General features: G+C 36.3%; 1 protein-coding gene across 1 annotated transcript in view; it reads right to left on the reverse strand.

Moving 5' to 3' along the window:
* The window catches only part of cntnap3 (contactin associated protein family member 3), a 108,857-nt gene that overhangs the window by 59,851 nt on the left and 25,575 nt on the right, over nucleotides 1-23,431 (reverse strand). Inside the window, exons 3-5 of the mRNA XM_026245851.1 lie at nucleotides 14,883-15,076; nucleotides 6,138-6,285; nucleotides 3,055-3,258 (exon numbers count right to left, since the gene is read on the reverse strand). Of these exons, the coding sequence (XP_026101636.1) occupies nucleotides 3,055-3,258; nucleotides 6,138-6,285; nucleotides 14,883-15,076 (546 nt within the window). The remainder of the gene's footprint in view (nucleotides 1-3,054; nucleotides 3,259-6,137; nucleotides 6,286-14,882; nucleotides 15,077-23,431) is intronic.

Raw genomic sequence — 23,431 nt, forward strand, 5'->3', positions numbered from 1 at the left:
TTATGCCCCATATCCCAAACTGTTTTATTCTGCTGGTCGTTTGCATTCATCAAGCTGTCTGTTTGTTTTGTGCTCCAGTGGGTCATGTTCTGCCCCAAACTTCTCTAGTCTGAGTTTGGATTTAAATACACATTGTTCTGTCCGCATTGACTGATGCTTTAGAATTCTTAAAATCATAAATAATAACAGTTTGTTATGTAATTTGTCTCATGCAAATCTGAACAGCAGGATCATGAATATAAGGTAAATAGTGTCAATTCTGATTACACAATCAAATAAAATTGCAGATATAAAACCATATTTAAAAATGGAGAAAAAAACACCCCAAAACTAATTAAAATGACAAATCATAAAAAAAAAATAAATAAATAAAAATATATAATTAAATTAAAACTTTATCTGCTAAACTGGTTTAAAAGGCCCATAATAAAACATGTTTAAAAATGTTTTATAAAATATATGAATATATCTATATTAATCTATTCTTCATTATTTAGTTTCTAGCCTCATATGCAGGTACTTCAAGCCTAAAACATTTTAAAAGCCATCTCGAGTGATGTATATTCAACACTGGCTGAATGTAATGTCTCCTAAAATGATCCCAATCGAATGCAGCTATAGCTTTGAAGTGCAATGTCCTTACGGCACAGTAAATCTCATCTAAACAAGAGGAACGAGCGGCCATTATCAGCAGCGGCAAAGACAACAGCGAGTGCTACATGTATTTCTGACAAACAGAGTCAAGCCATTATCAGAGCCTGGCCGAGAGACCACTTTAGCACTTTGCAAACTCTCTCTAATAAGTGATGGCAGACATCTTTGATTTGTTTTAAATTAAGGTGAAAGCAAAGAGAGCGGCAGTTAGACTGCAGGTACTTCACGATGGAAAATCCCAGATTTACAGACGCAAGGCCTTCAAACTCCTCTAGACAGACCCAGCTGAGCTCAGAGAGACTTCAGGAAATACAATACAGGAAATTTGCTTTGTCGAAACGCTATGGGAATGCCTTCAGCATGACCAAGCTCTGAATCACGTGTGTAATCAGTCCAATGGATGGACATCACGGGCGGGGCAACGTAGTGATAAGGAAGCTTAAAAGCACATGCACTGGATACTGCGCTCACTGGGTTGCCGGAAGTATGGCACTGAGACTTTTTATGGTACCTATCTGCAGGTCACTAGAAGTTATGTCATGACATAGGGGGCTTACTTGAGAGCGCTCTGCTCTTACTTTTAGAGAAAATGCCAATGAATTTTGCATACCTGAGCCACTCCCTGTGCATACGTGTATAAATAGGCAACAGGTGCATCTACTCAACAGATTTTTGCTTTGGTGCCAAGTGAGTGAATGATTTCTTCTCTACACAACCTTTTCATTCTGATTGGAAGAAAGAAGCTGTTGCTGGTTGGCGTGTTGGCGCAAACAGAGGTGTCCCTGTTGATTCAGTGCTTCAACTAACAGAGTGGTTTCTCATCATGGACGACTAGCGTCTTTTTAAAGATGCCATTTCGTCTGTGTTCTCTTGGTTGCATTAGTAACCTGTCCTCTATCGACGGCCACAAGCGTTGCCATCAGTGTCTGGGCATCCCAACACGCTTAAGCTGCATTTGTGTATGACTCATATGTTGATTACGAGCCTATGGGCATGGCTTTGCTGCGTTCTCGCCCATCTCTTCTCACGTGGAACAGAGTGGCACCCTCTATCTGTATGCATCCCGGTTCCCGTTCTGGTTTTCGGAACTTATGGTCCTCCCTGGGCATTCCTCCAAGGAAGGACCTCCTTTATCAGAGGCTCGGCACCATATGGCCACCATGTCCAGATCTCTGGGACCTCCATGTGTGGCTCCTGAACAGGACGGCAGACTTAAGTGATCTGCCACTGGTGGTGGTAAACACGATTACTCAGGCTAGAGCTCCCTCGACGAGGCAAGCTTATGCTCTGAAGTGGAGTCTGTTCATGAACTGGTGTTCTTCTCACCGAGAAGACCCAGAAGATGCACGATTGGAGTAATGCTTTCTTTTCTTCAAGAAAGGTTGTAGAATATATGGCTGTTATCACAGCACATCAGAGCCAGACCCTGGGAAAGCACAATCTCATTGTTAAGTTCCTGAGAGGTACTAGAAGGTTAAATCTTTCTAAGGCCACCCCTGGTGCCATCCTGGGATCTCTCTACTGTCCTGGCTGGTCTTCAGAGAGATCTCTTTGAACTTTTAAACTCAGCTGAGCTTAAGTTCCTGTCTGCTTATACAATGCTCCTGATCGTAACATTAAGAGGGTCGGGGACCTCCAAGGATTTTCAGTGAGCGAAGAGTGCCTTGTGTTCGAGCCAGCCTGCTCTCACATTGTCCTGAGACCCCAGCCTGGATATGTGCCCAAGGTTCCCACCACACGCGATCAGGTGGTGAACCTTGGTGTTTCTGTGTCCCGTAAGAGCATTTTGTATATATGTGGACCGCACCCAGAGCTTCAGAAGCTGTGATCAGCTCTTTATCTGCTACGGAGGTCAGAAAAAAGGGAAGGCAGTCTCCAAGCAGAGGTTGGCTCACTGGATAGTGGATGCCATCACTTTAGCACATCAATCCCAAGTTGAGCCTTGTCCCCTGGTGGTGAGGGCTCACTCCACATGGATTGTTGCCTCCTCCTATATTCTGGAGTACAGCCTCTCTCTGGCTGACATCTGTAGAGCTGTGGGCTGGGCGACACTGAACACTGTGCTGAATTATGGTTTTATTTTTTTGCTTTTGGGGTGAAATATAATCCTGACATGTTCCTAACAGCTTTTGTGAGATTAATTAATTAAAAAAGATGGCATATAAATATATGAATCAGTAATTCATTAACGTGGTCTACAACAGTGTACAGTGGAATTACTAAAGGATGGAATTGCTGTATCATATCATATTCTTTTAACATATAGTTTGTAGCCCAAAACACTCTGCTTGCATGTTGTCTACCTAAAACTGAATGACTTGAAACTGAAATAGGCTCAAAATCGACATTTATCAACATGAAAGAATATAATTACTAATTAGAGCAGTTGTATTTTATTACCTTTTCTGAGCTGCAGGAGAAGTTTCCCTCTGAATAACTCCAGAGTGAGTGAGTGTCCGCTGTTCTTCTCCATGTGAACCAGCATCCCAGAGTTCAGCAGGGTTTTGAAGTTCATGGACAACACGTCTCTGTCTGCCAGACTGATGCTGGGATCCGGCCTGAAGAGCAAGCTAGCGCTGCCGTCAAAACTGACCACATCAGACTCTGGAAACACAGCAGAAACAGACACAAGAACTTGAGAGATCAGGCTGAACCACTCAGAACCAGGCAGGACAAATGACTGATTTCTATTCTCGTTAACAAGTCTTCAAATGTATTCAGTAAATAAACTGTAATGAACTGCAACAAACATACATACAAACAAGCAAGCAAACAAACAAACAATTAAACAAATAAATAAATAATGAATTGCATAACAATTAATTAAAATAAATACATAGATAATGCATTAGAGTAATTAAATACAAATGAATTAAATAATAAATAAAATTAATAATAGACGAAAATAAATAAGTTAATAATAATAATGATCAAACATAAAAATAGATAATTAACAAAAAACATTTAAATAATGAAATATGGTAAATAAATTGCAATGGACTACAGTAAACATATAAATTTCACATAATTTTTTTAAAAATAAATATCAAATTAAATGAACCTAAAAAGAGAAACAAAAATAAAATAAATAAATAATGAAATTAACTCAAAATAAATAAAATAATTCATTATTTAATAATGAACAATAATAGATAATACTAATGAGCTAAAATAAATAAATAACAGTAATACATCAATAAATTAATAACCTTAAATAAACAATTACATAATTCAGTGAATAACAAATATCAAATACACTGGAAATATCAATAAACAAACAAACGATAAACAATTATCAAATACAGTGGAAATTAAACAATGAACTATATTTAGTAAATATATTATAAATTAGATGAATAATAATAAGAAGAAAATAATAATAAACTCAAAAAATAAGTACACACACACACACACACACACACATATATAAAACAATCTACAATTAAAATAATAATAATAAACTAAAACAACACAGATATTTAGATGAATGAACAACAAATAAGGGACTATAATAAATGAATGAACTATAAATAATAAAATATATCAAATAAATATATAAAGCACAATAGAGAAAGTTAAACAAACAAACAAACGAAATGAATAAATAAAGATGCTGTGTGTGATGTAACTGCCTGAAGAGTGAAACACTGTGACTCTGAGACCCTTTCAAAACAATGATCTGTTTGTTTGCGTGGACTGACATGTCAACAAACCCCTGACTCTTAAGTATTTGACTCTGTGCTTTATAATTGGTGTTGCACACAGTGTTTGTGCAGCTCTATTGACACTCCTGATGTATTCAGGTACAGTAGCTTCACTAAATTAAACAGAGAAGGTTTAAACCTGAGGTCAAGAGAGATGATGCAAACGCCTGACACTGGACACAACCTGCAGATCCCAGTAATAAATTATTCATCTGTATGAATGAAGAGAAAACACTCCGTCTCTAATGATCTGCTGTATTTACAGTATCAACATGGAAACAATCCAAATGTTGTTAATGCACTTGAGGCAAATAAACACTGTAGTATGTTGACTGGAGCTTTTGCCCTGCGGTTTACCCTGTGTGACTCCAGCGACATACAAACATATCTCATCCACAGGACCTCTGAGAGACCAGCCATACATCAGCCAGAGCGCTGGGCTGCAGTAAGTCTCAAACACACTGCTCTGCTCTCAAATTTTAACATATAACGTGGTGTCTGGAGATTGAAATTGTCATATTATAGAGCACAGGCTGATCTGGGGGTTGTAATCACAAAACTAAAATGAAAGCATTGATTACAGGTAAACAGTACCAAACTGAAATCCAAAAATAATGAGTCACACATTTGCCAAACACTTCTTCTATTGGCTGCATAAACAAGAGTACATTATCACATAGCCCCGCCTCTAAACTCACTCCATTGGTTGAGACAGTTGATGAATGTTTTGAGAGTGCCACAGTGTTTTACTCTTCAGGAAGTTAAACTAAACATTCGTTCACAACTAAAAATTGTAATCATACATAAATAAATACATATTCATAATTTGCAGAATTTAATTACTATTATGATTATTATTAGTAGTAGTAATAGTACAGTTTTTTCATAACAAAATCTTTGAAATAATATTTAAATACAATTCATAACTTAAAATATTTTTAAATCAAATTTAATAAGTAAATAAGTAATTATATTACATTGATTCATAACTTAAAAGATTAAATCCTATTTTAACAAATCCATTTATTAGTATAAATATACATAAATTAATTAAAAAATAAACATTTCAGGATATATAGGCTTTTATTTTATTTAAAATTTACATAAACACATTTTTTAAAAACATATTTAAAATGAATCAAATTAATAGATATATAAATGGAAAAACGAAAGAATGAAATATAGTAAAATAGTTTAACTGTTAAAATAAACATTTTTAAAATAATATTTAAATAAACTCACAACATAAATAAAATTTAACAAATATTCAAATCATTAAAATACCATTTTGTCAAAATAAAAAAAATTAACATATGATTGAATGAAAAATAAATAATAAACCAGATTTAATTTCACAACTAAAGATTTTAAATTAAACAAATACACAAATAAAAAAACATAGCATTCTAATTTATATTTAAATGAATGAATGAATAAATAATAAAGTGTTACAAAAAAATTTATTTTATTTTATATTTAAATATTTAAATAATTTTTAAATAAATAACCAACTCCATAATATGAAAGCTTTTGAATCACATTTAAATAAATAAACACAAGGTTTAAAAAAAAAACAAACAAACTGGCTGTGTGTTCTGTACTAGACTAACTTAGACTTGTCATGGCACTTGTACACTGTTGTTGTTCTCTTGTTGATCTGATTGCTTCTATTGTTCTCATTTGTAAATCGCTTTAGATAAAAGCATCTGCTAAATGATTAAATGTAAATGTATATTGAATTATCTTCTGTCCAGTGGTATGTCAGTGTTGAACTCGTACTGTATTGGCAGCCGTAGGCCTCGAGTCTCAGGCCGATCCTGCCGTTTGGGTTCCAGTGGAGCGGCTGTATCCGGATGTACTGAGCGATGACGGGCTGCTGGAGTTTATACATCACCACACTGTCAGCGTTCGAGTTCCCAGAGAAAGCCTTGAACGAGAAGAACACCAGAGTTACATGTGTGTGGTTTGACCTGATGCACTAATGCGCTCCTGCATCGCTTCAGTCTCCCATTCGATCATAAAGATGCAGATAGTTGATCCTGTACTTGGGCGGCAGGTGAAGAGACCCGTCTATATCTCACATTCAACATAATACGAGCTGAGACCCTGTGGAGACCAGAGCGATCGGACATGAGCACGGGTCAGTGCTTCTCTCCATCACATCACTGTATTAAAGGAAATCAATACAGCACTAACCCACTGGACAAAACACTCATCGCACAACTAAAACTGGATGTTTAGGCTGGACTAGGACCGGACGAAGGATTGCTATGAAAGCTTAGGATTATGTGTTTCTTATTGTGTAAACAAACAAAAAAATAAATAAATAAAAATAATAAAAATCACAGCATATATTTAGCACATACGGAGCCCCGGCACATGACACACGGAAAAAAATATAAGGTTTAATCGTGTGCACGATTAACTAATTAGTTCCCTCAATGTACTAAAACATGCACACGATTACTATAGCGTTCCCTCGATTTACTATTGCATTCACTCGATTTATAAATCATGTGCACGATTTACTAATTCGTTCCCTCGATTTGCTAAATCGTGCGCACGATTTAGCAAATCGAGCGAACGTAATAGTAATCGTGTGCCATTTAGTAAATTGAGGGAACGAATTAGTAAATCATGCGCACAGTTTTGTCAGGGTTACTGAGGGAGAGGACCCAGATGCAGAGTGAACAAGGAACGTTTATTGACAAGACAAAGCACGACAGGAGGGAGTGGCTTGAACTGTCCAGACAGTAGGATTGGGTAGATGGGTAGACAGTGGAGCAGGCAGATGGGGGGGGATGACCGCCGAGGGGGGCTCTGGGTGATAACTGAGTGCAGGACTGTTGAGGAGGCTGTGCAAGGGACCAGACCACAACACCAGGAACCAAGGGCACTTGACTATAGAGGTAAAGCCACACGTCAGATCTCCAGGCGGGGAGACCCAGTAGCCAGGGAGAAGGCAGCAGGCAAGACAGGAACAGACAGAACTCACAAAACACTAGACAAGACTTAAGACAACATGAGAACAACAACAACAATAATAATAATAATAATAATAATAATACTACAAGGGCAAAAATCAGACAAGGCTGCTATGACCTAGAAACAAGATAAACTAGGGGAATAACCAAAGTAAACTAAAAAGGTAAAGAAACAAATACAAAATAAAGTTCTAGAAAAAACTGGAAAGACTAACCAAGAAAATAACTCAAAAGGGGAAAATAAATACTTTAAGGGACAAGTCAAACTCAAGTCAAATTAAAAGTGAGATCCAACCAAAAAGAAACACTTAAACTAGACTAGAATAAACAGTGACAAGATAAACTTAAACTAACAAATACCAGACTTAAACTGACAAGGGAAAAATCGCTATTGGTTTAGAACAGCTAGCACGCTAAGCAGACACTAACTCACACAAAAAACGAACCGGCAAACACATGAGGGAAATGATCACAATAAGAGCATACAGAGACATGAGAAACAGGTGACAACACTCTGACTAATGGGGACTAAACAAGAGGGCGTGACCAGGGAAAACAAGGAGGTGGGACAAGAGGAGCACGTGGTAGACACAAGAGACACAACCATGTGCTCAGGCACAAAATAAACAAAGACACATTGAACAAAGACAGTACAGACAAGACTGTCAGGGCAGGATCCTGACAAGTTTATTATTATTGTTTTTTTGCATGTCGTGTGCGGGGCTCCGTAAGCACGTAAACTGGACAAACAAATCAATAAAATATATTTATTATTATATTTATTATTATACATCCTAAAGCAACTTTTAATTAGCGTTGAAATCAATGCTATATGTACGTATATTTATATATGTATGCATATATATATGTATGTATAACAGGAATAACTTGAAATAACTAGTCCAACATTTTTATCTGGGTACAATAATTATATACTTGCCAAAACAAAATAAAATCTTTACAAAATAGTTTGTCAGACGGCATAGTACGACATGCATGAACTGTGTTCCCATTGACATTGTACCTATACAGTGTTCATTGTTCCCTACTCCCTGAGCAAGGGAAATCTGTTGAAGTTTATTCCCTTCGGAACATTTCTTAACGGATTTGCATTGCGCAACATCTTCACACACGTACAAGTGTGACATCATAATATGATGTCACACTTGTACGTGTGTGAAGATGTTGTCATATACCTCTGTAAATGGTCGAGTGTGCATTATTTTTCTAATAATTCAACGGCCCGGAGTCAATTATTCCGCTTATACTACGGTTACCACACCTCAAGACATCGATCAGATATTATATTTAAAAGGATTCGTCCAGTTTTTGTCCTTAAATCGTTATTGTGAGTAGGACTATTTCTCCCGCATCTCATCCAGTGCCTCTTTTGCTAGTACCAAAACTTAATTTTAAAGCTGGTAATGGAGGCTTGAGAAGTTGATAGCATTATAATGCATTTACTTAATAAAGTTATTAGGAAAAGAGCGAGAGAGACAGAGACACTTACCTCTAACTAACTTACCTCTTTGCGTCTCTAAACAGCGTTGTTATAATGTCATGTGTAGCCTTTTAAGATGCAACACTATATAGGCTAACTGATAAAAATATAATAGAATATAATAGAAAGTAATTGCACACCTTAGAATATTTGTCAGCCAATCAGATTCAAGCATTCAACGGCCTCGTAGTATAATACAATTTAAATCCACGTCTCGCACACTTCAATGCACTCTGAATGGAACATATGTGATGCGATCTAGGAAAACCCAACACATGGTGAAATTTGACCTTATTTAGGTTTTGATACCACGTGAAAGCTCAAGTGAACTGGTTTCATTTTGTCCATAGCTTGAACGTTACAAAAGTTATAGATATGTGAAGTTGGCAGATTGCTATGATTTTCCGGAATGGAATTTTGAAAAAACGAGTTTAAAGTGAGACGGGTTTCACTTTCTCTTCTACTTCACGATCGCTGTCTGTCAGGAGCGCTAGAAAAACAGACTAACGTTACCCTGAAGAGGACAGTTGTCAGAAGTCAGCTGTTTAGGCTGAGACACAAGCTGAATAACCACCTAAACCAGTGAAACACTAGCTTGGCCAATTTGGGAAACCAGTGAACAACAGAACATCACCTCAGTCTGCTTTCATAATCAAGGTCCTGCCGGCCATTATAAGAGGCAAACGGAGGCAACAAGTAGAGTCATTCTGGATTATTTTGCAGAGAGGAGCGTTCATTTTGTCCTTATATCTGCCAGAGATGTCTACAATTTGGAGTTTGTGTGCACGGAGTAATTGGGAGGTGAGTAGTGCTCTCAGTGTGTTAGAAGGCATCATCCGTCTGCTGGAGTGCAGCGTTAAACCCTACAAATTGCTCTGTTTCCTGCTGAGGAGGCGCATCTCATTTGCTCTAAAGTGGCCTGTGAAATATATCAAGAGACAAGGTGCAAATCCTCCAGCGTCTGGAGCGACAAGCTCTGGCTCTCACAGGAGAATAAAACACAGGCGCTTGTGTCTTCAACTCTAAACGCTTCTCGTGACAGACGGAATCGTGACTAGCGTTTCTCACTGCAGACTGATGATGGATACAGACATAAATATGGCCCCCCCCGACTGCAGGAGAAAACAGCACAGAATTCTGATAATTACGTGCAACTATATACTGTAATTATTAAGGTTAATCTTAAAAAGTTTATTTTAGCCCTTAAAGGAGGGTGAAATGCTCGTTTTCACTCAATCTTGAGTACCTATAGAGTAGTACTGCATCCTTCATAACTCAAAAAAGTCTTTAGTTTTATTATATTCATAAGAGAAAGATAGTCTGTACCGATTTTTCCCGGAAAAACACGACCGGCTGGAGGCGTGACGTGTGGGCGGAGCTAAAGAATCACGAGCGCCAGTAGGCTTTTGCGTTGAGAGCATGTGGAAACTGTGACATTACCGTGAGGGAAAAACCAACCAAAACAAACCATGGCTTACAGTCAGATTCAGCGTATATTTATGATCCAGAATCAGATCCAGAGGCTGAAACTGAACGAGAGCATCAGCAGCTACGACTCGCTCCGAGCGGGGCTCGAACCTGGGTCTCCAGCATGGGAGGGGACGCACTAACAAGGAGGCAGAGATATTTGAAGCAGTTTTACTCACCGCATGCGGTTCCAACACACAATCGTGACCCTTTTTCGTTGGGATTGCATCATCCTTAAGAAATAAACGATACGCAAATCCGTCGTCAAACTGGGCCTTGTTTGTAAAACAAGCATCTTCGAAAATGCAGGGAAGAAACAAAAACACTTGCACAACTCCGTTGATGCTCTGTAAAAATAAACTCCATCCACTGGTCCCTTGATGCTGGTTTTTTTTGGTAATCTGTGCAGGGTTGTCTTGCCCTGGCAACCAAAAACACACTTCTTTTGTGACTTTTCGTGACGCTCTGAGCCTCTGATCAGTGAAGTCTGTTGTGTTCTCAGTGCTCTGCTATACGGGAGCGTGCGCTCTTCCGGCAGAAGTGCCTCAGGACACATATAAGGAAATTCCGCTCCATCTAACAAAGAGCCATACTCGAAAAAAACTTTCCGAAACTTGTGACAAACCGGAAGGAGTATTTTGGGAACAGAAATACTCCTTCAAACGTACAACTTAATTTTTTTAACTTTGTCCATGTTTAGCATGTGTGGCAAAGTGGTCTTTTTGCAGCAATATTCAACACTCAGGAGATATACAATAGACTACGCCACCCTGGGACTATACCAGGGAATCACAGTTCACTTAAAATGTTATAAGGAACCCAGGTTCATTCCACTGAATAAAATGAGCAAGAGACGTGGGTAGCAAAATAGAGTTTGTTTATTAGTACAAAAGTTTAAAATGCAGGAATAATAGTCACCCAGCCAATTACTAAGCTGGAAATCACAATCCACAATAAGGATTCACATTTACTTCGGAGCTGTAGCCTATTGGCATCAAATGGGCTAAGAGAGGGAGCAAAAGAGGAGAATCACACTAAGTGCACACACACACACCCACACTCACTCCAATACCCGTGATTTTATCAGTGGTGCTCACACAGCATAACACAGCACACGGTGAAGGAAAGCCTCACTGCCGTCGGACACACAGCTCCTGTAATTGTAATACAAAACAAAATAAATCAAAGCAATAGAAATTAATCAATAAAAAACTTATTAAATGCAGGGGAGCAAAAGAAACCCTTCCAACATAAAGAAAAGAAATAAATTCTAGCTTAAACAGCTAGATAATAACACAAAAGGAAAATGAAAATAAATTTAAAGACAACAATGTCCAAGAGAAAATCTCAGCATTCTGAACCAGTCCAAAATGAGAAACACCACAAAGGGAAAATGAAGAAATAAATATCTGAATGAGCGCGGCCCTTGAACTCGTTATTTCCCAACGTACGAGAAAAAGATCTTTAAAATACAGTCACAGTAGGAGCAGGTTTTAACCAACAACTCCAAAATCGGGCCGCGCTAAATCACCCAGGACAAAATGATGAAAACACACAGCAAAAATATACAGAAAAGAAACGAAAGCAAATCCAGCAGGAACAAAACAGCAGCGTGCTTCTATATGTAGTAGGGAAATGCAGCACGCACAGTCTTAGCCCCTAACAGATAATAAGGCGATTAGTAAACTAGTTATTAGTTTATGAACAGCAATCGGAAATATAAACACACATACCAAATAACGCAGCCGTTCGCCACACCAGAAAGCAGAGCTGACGTCAGTATCCACGGGATAGAAATGAAGTAGATGCCAAACAGCATATATTGGATGTCCCCACTCAAACGGTAAACACACGGGAATGCTGCGGTAAAGATAAACATAGCTGACCCCCACACCACATCACCTAAAACCTCTGGCAATATACTAAATCTTACGTACCTGGGACTAGGCAGTGTAACGAGCCAGACCGCACGTAACGGTTGTTTACAATAGACTCTCCAGTGTACGCAAAGCCCCACAAAATGACACAAGCGGTGTTAAAATGCCCAAACGGCTGTGTTTTAACCACAGACCTCTGTTGAATGCCAGTAAACAGGAAGAGCGCAGGCACAGAACAGATGACGCACATCCGGCCCGCACCAAACAGCCATTTATACACACCTCCCTGCGGGAAGATAGGCTACCAATAACATGACGTCACTACAGGGAGGATCTGACTAATCTGCCACACATGGGAATCCAACTCTTTAACAGTGTAAAAAACTCAGTATGCATGAAATAGCATTTCACCCCCACTTTAAGGTTAGCGGTGGAGCCCTTCCCGATACATGTCCCGATACATAGAGCTCCACTATATGCTATTTGACTACCTGAAAGATGTCTTTTCACAAGTTGGATTCAGTTGGATTCATATCTAAATATTATAAAATCACAATTATAACAAAAATAAAATATTTTTTGTCAAAGTTTAGCAATTTTTTCCGTTTTTCAATAATGTTACATTACAATGCATTGCAGGCAGTAAGCATGGTAAACCGCTGGACTTCTGTAGACGGGGGTTGGAGCAGGTTTGTGTGTGTGTGCATGCTAAATTGTTTTGTCTCATCCTGTCATCTCTCTCTCACTCACTCTCTCTCTCCCTCTTTGGTGGTTCTGCAATTTGCATGATTTTTTTAAAATAATTATAAGAGAGCAGTTTTTTTATATTCTCACAATTGTGTATATGTGTATGTGTGTGTGTGTGTACAAATTGTTGGTGTCAGTGTCACCACTTTATATTTGTGTTGGTTCTGCATTTTGGATGATTTTATTTGACAAATGATAAGAGAACAGTTTCTATAGTCTCAAAAATGTATTCCTCTATGTGTGTGTGTGTGTGTGTACGTGTGTGTGTGTGTACGTGTGTTGTGAGCAATATAATTTAGCATTGTGGATGTTTTTTGCATTGGTGGAAGTGTGCCACTTTATTTGTGCCATTTCTGTCGATTTGTTCTGCGTTGTTTCTGATTTTGATGATATTTTGATTGCGAAAACCCAGAGTGTCACAAATTTTGTCACGCTAACATAAAAACAGATATCATTCCAATTTATTTTTGTTTTGTTTTTGTAGATCTAGAAAGTGTTGAGAGCCGTAGAAGGTTTCATACCATTTGGACAAAGGGAACATTTTTTTTAATTATTTGTAAGGTTTTTTTGATCAAATAAATGCAACCTTGGTGAACAGAAGCTAGCCTCTAATGCATACAAAAAAATAAAGAAGTAAAGAAGAAAAAAAAACACTTTTTGAAAAAAAAACACAAAACTTGTTTTTGTCACTGAGTTTGGTCGTCAAATGTAGCCTAAATCCACATCTTGAATCAAAAGTAGTTAGATGAATCAATAAATCTTGAGTGCAAACCTCACAGAACAGATTGCAGAGCATTTCGACATCCAAACGTGAAGACGACAAAAGATGTGAAACTCAATAAGCAGATATTCTCTGAGTGTCAAAACTAAATAAACCCTCTCACACACTCACAAACTCATTTCAATAACACATTTATCTAATGTTGAACTCACTGGAGAGCCTGAGATCTGTGCTTCTGAATCTGATTTAACTTTACACACTGAAGAATGACAATTATATTCAGATGTTCAAAAACAATTGTTGAATAAATGAATAAATAATTGAAAACAAATTCTAAATATTAAATATACAATCATTAAAAAGACATTTAATTTGAAACCAAGTTATAAAGTATTTAAGATTGCACATTGAATGAGGAAAGTTATATTTACAATTTTACATTTATAATGAATATCTAAATAAATCAGATAAATTATTAATACATGTAAATAAACCATAAATACTAAATATAAAATTATTACAAATTAATTATATTAAAAAATTTAAATAAAATATTTGCACATTGAATGAGGAAAGTTATATTTATAATTAAAAATGTATATTAAATTTATAAATAAATCAAATAATAAATGCATAAATTATAAATATTAAATATTATATATTATATTATATTATATTATAAAATAAAATTTTTAAAAATAATTTTTTTTTTAAAAATATGCAATTTATTACTTAATATAACATTTATTTAAAAACATTATATAATAAATTAAATGACAAAATATCATAAAGAGGTTGATAAAGATTAAATCTGTTTTTAAATATATCTGTTTTAAGATTGTACAATGAAGAAGGAGATTTACAATAATATAATATAATATAATATAATATAATATAATATAATATAATATAATATAATATAATATAATATAATATAATATAATATTGATTAAAATATTAAGTATTTCTATTATAAAACAGGAAAAATGTAATATCTACCCGGTAGCTGTTCAGGCCAAAACACATCTGAACAATCACCAAAACCAGTTAAACAAATTTTACAAATTTGGAGAGTCATATCTACAGAACAGAGGATCACAGAGATGCACGGAGCCAGTAAACAACATACGAGTTTCTCAGTGAGATGACGACTTCTGCACAGACAAGCAGCATGCTTAGCGTTTTATCTCGTCAGAGCATGTTTCAGGTGAAGAATTCAAGCCTTACCCCGATGCTATCCTCCTGTCGGTACGGCCTCCAGTTATGGCCCGTGTCACTGAACATGAGGAGGTAGCGTGTGAGCCAATCAGAGCTGCCGTATCGGCCCTGGGTGGCGATGGCTGTGATCTCCGTCCGCTGCTCCAGCTTGATTTCCAGCCACTGGTACTTATTAGAGTCCAGCGGGGACCAGCCTCCAGCACCTGCGGGACACAGCACACAAACCAAGGCTTCTTACTCTGCATCACGGGCCACGCTGCATGGATTGCATCACGCGCTATTCATAACTGATCCGCTGCTTTAGCACCGGTTAGGAGAAAAAAAAAAGGTGCCTTTATAGGGAGAATCCAAACTGAAACTGAACCCTTGTAAGTGGCTGATATGCAAAGCACTACATAGGCAGTTATTGTGAAGTGCACAAACTAGTGCACAAACAAATACAGCTGCATCTCAATAAATTAGAATGTCATGGAAAAGTTCATTTTTGAAGATGCTGATTTCATTTTCCAGCAGGATTTGGCAACTGCCCACACTGCCAAAAGCATTAAAAGTTGGTTAAATGACCGTGGTGTTGGTGTGCTTGACTGGCCAGCGAAATCACCAGAGAGAATCTGTGGGCTATTGTCAAGAGGAAGGTGAGAAACAAGAGACCAAACAATGCAGATGAGCTGAAGGCCACTGTCAAAGAAACCTGGATTTCCAGACCACCTCAGCAGTGCCACAAACTGATCACCTCCATTACAGACTGAACTGAGGCAGTAATTAAAGCAAAAGGAGCCCCTACCAAGTATTGAGTACATGTACAGTAAATGAACATACTTACCAGAAAGCCAGCAATTAACTTAAAATGTTTTTTTTTTATTATTATTATTGGTCTTATGAAGTATTTTAATTTGCTGCATTTTTGTTAGATGTGAGCCAAAATCATCACAATTAAAAGAACCAAAGACTTAAACTACTTCAGTCTGTGAGTATTGAATTTATTTAATACCCAAGTTTCACAATTTGAGTTGAATTACTGAAATAAATGAACTAATTTATTGAGATGCACCTGTTGTTTGTGTTTGTGTATATATATATATGATATGACGATAGTTTTTCTAAAATGAAACTGCAGTTTTGGAGATGTCGTTCATGTATTAATGTCCTTATTTAGTGAGACACTAAAACCATTCATAAACACAGACACACATGCAGGATTCATATTATAAGTCACTTTGTAGTTTAATATTCACAGACACTAGTCTATTTAGCCATAGGACGTGTATTGACAAAATATGACCAATTCCGTGACATTCCACTTTATACAGAAAATTCTGTGATTCCATCCCTGTTTTCCACATTAGAGAAATCATACGACCATACTTCTGTGCTCCAGAGAACTCACACAGACTTAAAACAACAAGTAAAGTTTTGCACAGAGAAACCGGCAGCTACAGTGAATGCATTGATATTCTGAGTCCATCACAGCAGAGTCCATTTTACCCACAGCCGGCCATAAATACTGACACAAATTAGCTTGAAAATCCAGTCAAATCTCACTTAAGGAGCTGCATTGGCTGGAGATCTGTAGTGATGCGTCTCACGCTGCAGATGTGGATCTGTATACCTCTGCAGCGCAGACCAAATCAGATCAGGCATCATAAACACTACCTGTCCCTCGTAAATCATGATGAAGCAGCCGACGGCCGCTCTGAGAGAGCCAGGCGAGAGCCACACCTGCTCGGGACGGGAGCCGCGGTGCATTGGGAGCACAGGAAGTGAACGTGCTGAATGTGGCCGAAGCGTCGGAAACAGATGGATGGAGACATCAGACAGGTGGAGCCCGGAGAACCCAAATCCAGCTGCCCTGACCCAAGATGAGGATATTCTACAGCACGACGGGGTCTATAGCCAAGACTAGTTTCACTCAAGTATCAACACTGTTTAAGATGTTTTTGCTAAAATTCCACAGAATAAATAGATATAGACACAATAATTTAATAATAATAAAAAAAAAAATATATATATATATATATAGCACACATCTTCTTGTAATATCTTGAATATAATTATATACATCAACACCTTTATTAATTACATATATATGTAAATAATAAATAAACTAAACCAAAAATTACTCTATATTGTAGGGGTAACCCAGAGTAGATGAAGATTTTGATTCTTTGATAGGAGGAGCCTGATTCAACTCCCAATTAACAGAAAATATTCACTGAAGTCTTATGATCATGCCATTTTTGGATATATGGAGATGCTCAAATGTCTGATTTCACACAGAACTACCGTTTTTTTCTACCAATAATTAATATCCAACCTATTATGATAATAATAATAAAAATAAGAATCTGAAAAGAAAGAAGCTTTAAATAAATATTTTTTTAAAGTGCATGAATAAATCCAACTACCCCTATTAGATTTAAGTTTCTCTTTCCATAATGACAAACAACACTGAAGAATATTAATAACTATGACTGGGACTGTCATATACATAACATTTTAATGAGAACACTATTATAATAAACCGCTGTGAATCTTTAGAGATAAGTTTCCATCTTTCTGCACGTTGTTACGTGAATAGTGAAAAGTGATTTGTTGTAGACATAGAGAGAAAATTTGGCGACATTGTTTTTCAGCAAGACGCACGAAGTTCTGTTTATTAACCGTCAAAAGTTACGGACTGCAGCTTTAAATGTAGCATTGTATAGATCTCCACTGAAACCCAGACACTCAAGGCCTTTTTCTTATAGGAGAAGCATCTGAGAAACAGGAGACACTTGTCTCAGAAAAACAATCTCAACTGTGAATCTCTTTTCTATGAGTTCAAACAAAACGGCAGATGGAGGTTTGGTTAGAGATGTTGTTCAGTCCTGTTGAATCATGGGTGATACTGTCATACTGTGTTCACTAAAACAAAACAAACCTATTTCTATCCGAGCCGGTTAGCCTCAGAGCAGCATAACTAGCCTATTTTAGTATTTAGGGCAGCGGCTGCAAGAAGCCAAGCTAAGAAGACACTGACATGGCCACTGAGATAGAAAGAGTCGACGCTTGACCTGTGCTCATTACTGAGAGCCAAGCGCAGGGGCGGACAGCCGGAAGAAGCTCTGTAACGACACAAAGCCTGTGTGGAGAATTCAAACCAGCGTCCAGAAAGCAGCTCCGGTCCTAATATCATGGAGCAGGGACAGCAGTGTGTTTGATCGATTGCAGAGCGTTTCTCTAAAAGCTTTCTAAAGCCCTGAGCTGCAGGATCCAAGCTTTAGGAAAAAAAAACAAGAAAGAAACAAAGCCGGCACATCTCGCAAGAATACAAGGGAAAAGTGTCTGTTTAACTTATACTGGAGACGACACTCTCACTGCATTTGTTTGGTGAAAATGTGGAGCAGGTGTATTTCCAGGAAGAAAATGTAAGAGGAATACATTTTATTCAAAAACGATACTGTCCTAAAAGAGGTAATCTTTAGTTTAACAAAAAAATGTAAAAAAATCCATCCATCTGTCCGTCTATCTTTAAGTAAAAATAATATATAAAACATTTCAAATAAATGACGTATTAGATGAGATATTAAATTACAAAAAATCTATATGTAAATATATGTACATTATAATAATGTATATTAATATGTATAGACATATTTTCTTTTCTTAACTTCATTTAATATATGTAAAATATATAAAGTCATTTTTCCATAATTAGAATAAAAAAAAAAAAAAAATATATATATATATATATATATATATATAAACATACAAACATACTCATATATATATATATATATATATATATATATATATATATATATATATATATACATGTTTTATCACTAATGAAATAAATAAAATAAATAAACCTAAGGTTATGTCCGATTGGTCAAACACCACAAGCATTGTTCTGCTATCGCCATCGCTGTCAATTTCACGCAAGTAAATTCTTACGTTTTCCTCCGTTTCCATTAAAACTGAATTACCCATCCTAACATCTTCTTATACGGCCCTCATTAAAGAGTAATCGTCTCGTACTGAATAAGCTGCATCTCTGCTCAGCTGTCACAATGAATAAAGCAAAAGTTGTACGTTCACCGCCTTTTTTCTGACCGGAGAGGACCAAACGATTCCTCCAAATGAACAAAGTGATTAGGGTTAATCAGGGGGCGTTGATGAGGGCGCTCTGACACATTTAAATCACCGTTTCAGCTTATTATAACACCTGAAACCACCAGCAACATTCAGTCTGCAAGAAACAGACTAAATAATGACTGCAATGCTTTATCTACAGTGACCTACATCAAACCACGAAGATGGTTTTCCAGAATTTCTTCCAGAATTTCTTCTTGATTTTCTTCCAGAATCTCCGCTATTTAGGTTTTAAAATTTGGGGTCAGTAACATTAATAATAGTAATATAAAGTAATTATATAATATTATATGAATTGTATTCATATTATTGATCGAAAGTGACATTTATAATGTTACAATATATTCTTATTTCAAATAAATGCTGTTCTTTTGAACTTTCTTGTCATCAAAAAATAAAATGTTTCAGAGTTTCTACAAAAATATTGAGCAGCACAACTGTTTTCAACATTGATAATAATCAGAAATGTTTCTTGAGCAGTAAATCATCATATTATTCGGATTTCTGAAGATCATGTGACGCTGAAGACACATCACAGAAATAAATTACATTTTAAAAACTGATCTTTTAAATTGTAATAAAATTCCAAAATTGTTCTGTTTTTATTGTTATTAATTATGATCAAATAAATGCTTTTAAAGGTAATAAAAAAATCCCAGATTTTTAAACTGTATCAAGTGTGTAATATTTGATCTGTACTTCACATCCAATCAAAATGAAAAATGAAGGAAATGTATTACTGACTAATATGATTAAAGAAAGCTGAAAGTCATCCTTAAACAAGTTCAGCAAACGCTGAAGAAGAGCCAATGTCCATGTAATGAACTGGCCAGAATCTCATCTATTATTTACCGCTTTCGCACCTGCAAGAGCCAAGGGACAAAGGCTAGTTTAGAGCGGGACAGGATCAGCAGAAATGTCTGATGAAAGTAGCAACTTTTATTACGTTGATTGTTGAGCTTTTGATGAAGCGACTGCAACACAAACCGATCTGGAGAGCTGCCACCTGCCTGCTTTTTCCTGCACTCCAGCCAAAGAGAGAAAGGTAACAAAAGGATATGAAGCTCAATACCTTCTTTTTTTGGTTAATTGCATCTGCTTAGTTCATCTGAAAGGATTATAATTAGAATTTCATACGGATCTAATTTGCTCTTTTTTCACACTGATTGCAGATCTAAATGCCAGACTGTTTAATCTGCATGTTGAAAGCCAAATATGACAAACAGTCAATTATAGTTATTATAATTTAGCCATGCGATTAAATGCAGCTTTCATGCAGCGCAACATGAAATACACAACAGCAGAAAATCATTCAAAAAACGCAAAAAAATAAAAACTAATCCATATTGAAAAATAGAAAAAAAGAACAGAATAAGATAATAAAGAAATTAAAAATACAAAAATATAAGATTTAATTAACTTTAATTAAACTATATCTCTCTATATATATAGAACTTACAGAGAAATTCTATTAATTCATTAAAACAAATTAGATATTAAATTATATATGTTATAATTATACACATATTTTGTACATTACGCACTCTATATTTTAATCATTTTTTAATTATATAAATTACAAATGACAAATATAAAAAATATCATTTTATATAAAAATATATATACATTTGTAATTAAATATATGAAATCTAATTAAACATTAAATTATGAAAATTATATATATATATATATATATATATATATATATATATATATATATAGTGTATTTCATTTTGCTTTGAGACATATTCATATAGTTTATATACCTCAAAAACATATATTTTTACAGTTTATATATTAAATCATTAAATATATACATTTGTAAATTAAATAGATAAAATGTTAATTAAATGCAATTAAAATGTTAATTATATAAAATTATGTGTACACACACACACACACACACACACACACACACACACACACACATATATATATATATATATATATATATATATATATATATATATATATATATAAAACTTATTTGTATTTTGTATATATTTATTTGTTATTTGTTATTATTTTTGTACAAATTAAAAAAAATTTTTTTGATAAAAAACGCATGGTTTTCATGTAATACAAAATTAAATAGATTTAATCTGTGTTTCTAGTGGCTGTATTCTTTTGCTTCAATATACAATGATCTCATAAGTATGGCTGTTATATCCTGCAGATAAAATCTCAAATTAATAGCGGTCATCATGAGAAACACAATCACATTTGCATTCTAATTAGACCCTGTGCACAGTATTCATATCTATGTTTATCTGTGACATGGCGAGGAACGATTACACCTGCTGATAGACTAACAGCTGATGATTTAAACGACTGATGGCAGCCGTAATCATACCAACACAGAGCAACGTTTCTGAGAAACCCAGCGCTCTTCACTGTGAGAGCCAGCGGTGGTCTGGGAATTAGCAGAAGCTGCCATATGAATGAGAACGCTTCGCTTAATTATCCCATGATTCAAAGAGCTTTGCTCCGACATCCCGACAGGTTTGTGCAATGAAATACCGCACGTAATCTGGCCTGTGATTGGAGGCATTCAAACACAACAAATGTCTCAAAATTTCATTATTGCTCTAATAATGTTGTTTGGACTCGAATGCAGCCGTCGAGGGCTTACAATGTTTAGAAGCTATCAAGAGACTGATTAACTGGAAAACCTGAAAAAGGTGTCTGTATATGATATGATAAGAGCCAGCGATCCACGTCGCAAAAACATACAGCACGACCAATGCAGTCCAATTTCCTGAATTAAAGCTCATGTGAGTCATTTAGAATTAATCTGACTCATTTACTGAATCATTTTCTGAAAAAAAAAAAAGAATCAAAATGACCTTTTGACATAATCATTCAGCACGTTTACATGTACAACAATATACCGATTTTAACACGATTAAAGGGGGGGGGTGAAATGCTCGTTTTCACTCAATATCCTGTTAATCTTGAGTACCTATAGAGTAGTACTGCATCCTTCATAACTCCAAAAAGTCTTTAGTTTTATTATATTCATAAGAGAAAGATAGTCTGTACCAATTTTTTCCCGGAAAAACACGACCGGCTGGAGGCGTGACGTGTGGGCGGAGCTAAAGAATCACGAGCGCCAGTAAGCTTTTGCTTTGAGAGCATGTGGAAGCTGTGACTTTACCGTGAGGAAAAAACATCCAAAACAAACCATGGCTAACAGTCAGATTCAGCGTATATTTATGATCCAGAATCAGATCCAGAGGCTGAAACTGAACGAGAACAGCAGCAGCAACGACTCGCTCCGAGCGGGGCTCGAACCCGGGTCTCCAGCATGGGAGGCGGACGCACTAACAAGAAGGCAGAGATATTTGAAGCAGTTTTACTCACCGCCTGCGGTTCCAACACACGATCGTGACCCTTTTTCCTTGGGACTGCATTATCCTTAAGAAATAAACGATACGCAAATCCGTCGTCAAACTGGGCCTTGTTTGTAAAACAAGCATCTTCGAAATGCAGGGAACAAACAAAAACACTTGCACAACTCCGTTGATGCTCTGTAAAAATAAACTCCATCCACTGGTCCCTTAATGCTGTTTTTTTGGTAATCTGTGCAGGGTTGTCTTGCCCTGGCAACCAAAAACACACTTCTTTTGTGACATTTCTTGACGCTCTCGCTCTGATCAGTGAAATGTCTGTGCTCTCAGTGCTCTGCTATACGGGAGCGCGCGCTCTTCCGGCAGAAGTGCCTCAGGACCCATATAAGGAAATTCCACTCCATCTAACGTCACACAGAGCCAAACTCGAAAAAAACTTTCTGAAACTTGTGACAAACCGGAAGGAGTATTTTGGGAACAGAAATACTCCTTCAAACGCACAACTTAATTTTTGAAACTTTGTCCATGTTTAGCATGGGAATCCAACTCTTTAACAGTGTAAAAAACTCAGTATGCATGAAATAGCATTTCACCCCCCCTTTAAGACAATACTCTGATTAAGAATCTACCACATAAACAGAGATTTTTGATTACATTAATCCGTCATAGTTAAAGTCATAGTGGAAGTAAAGCCATGTAGAATATTGCTATTTTATTTGCATTATCGAAGTGTCAGAACATGCCGGACATGAAAGGAATATTCTAAAAGCAACTCATGCAAACACCTTAATCACAATATTGTCTTATTCCGAATAAGATAAATAATTAGATTACTGATGTCCATGTAAACATACCCATTGAGAAACCATAAAAATGTTAATTTGTCCCTTTTATTTAAGTGCTAACACACTTGCAGGGTTGGGCAGGTTACTTTAAAAATGCATTTAACTACAGATGACAAAAGACACATTTTAATTTCTAATGCATTTTGATAGATTACACAAGTTTTCCAACAAAACTTTGGAATACTAATAAAGTATATAAGGCAAAAGGTCTGTAGTGGAGTTAAGTTTC

Source organism: Carassius auratus, unplaced genomic scaffold, assembly GCF_003368295.1.
Source record: "Carassius auratus strain Wakin unplaced genomic scaffold, ASM336829v1 scaf_tig00011176, whole genome shotgun sequence".
Classification (NCBI taxonomy): Eukaryota; Metazoa; Chordata; class Actinopteri; order Cypriniformes; family Cyprinidae; genus Carassius; species Carassius auratus.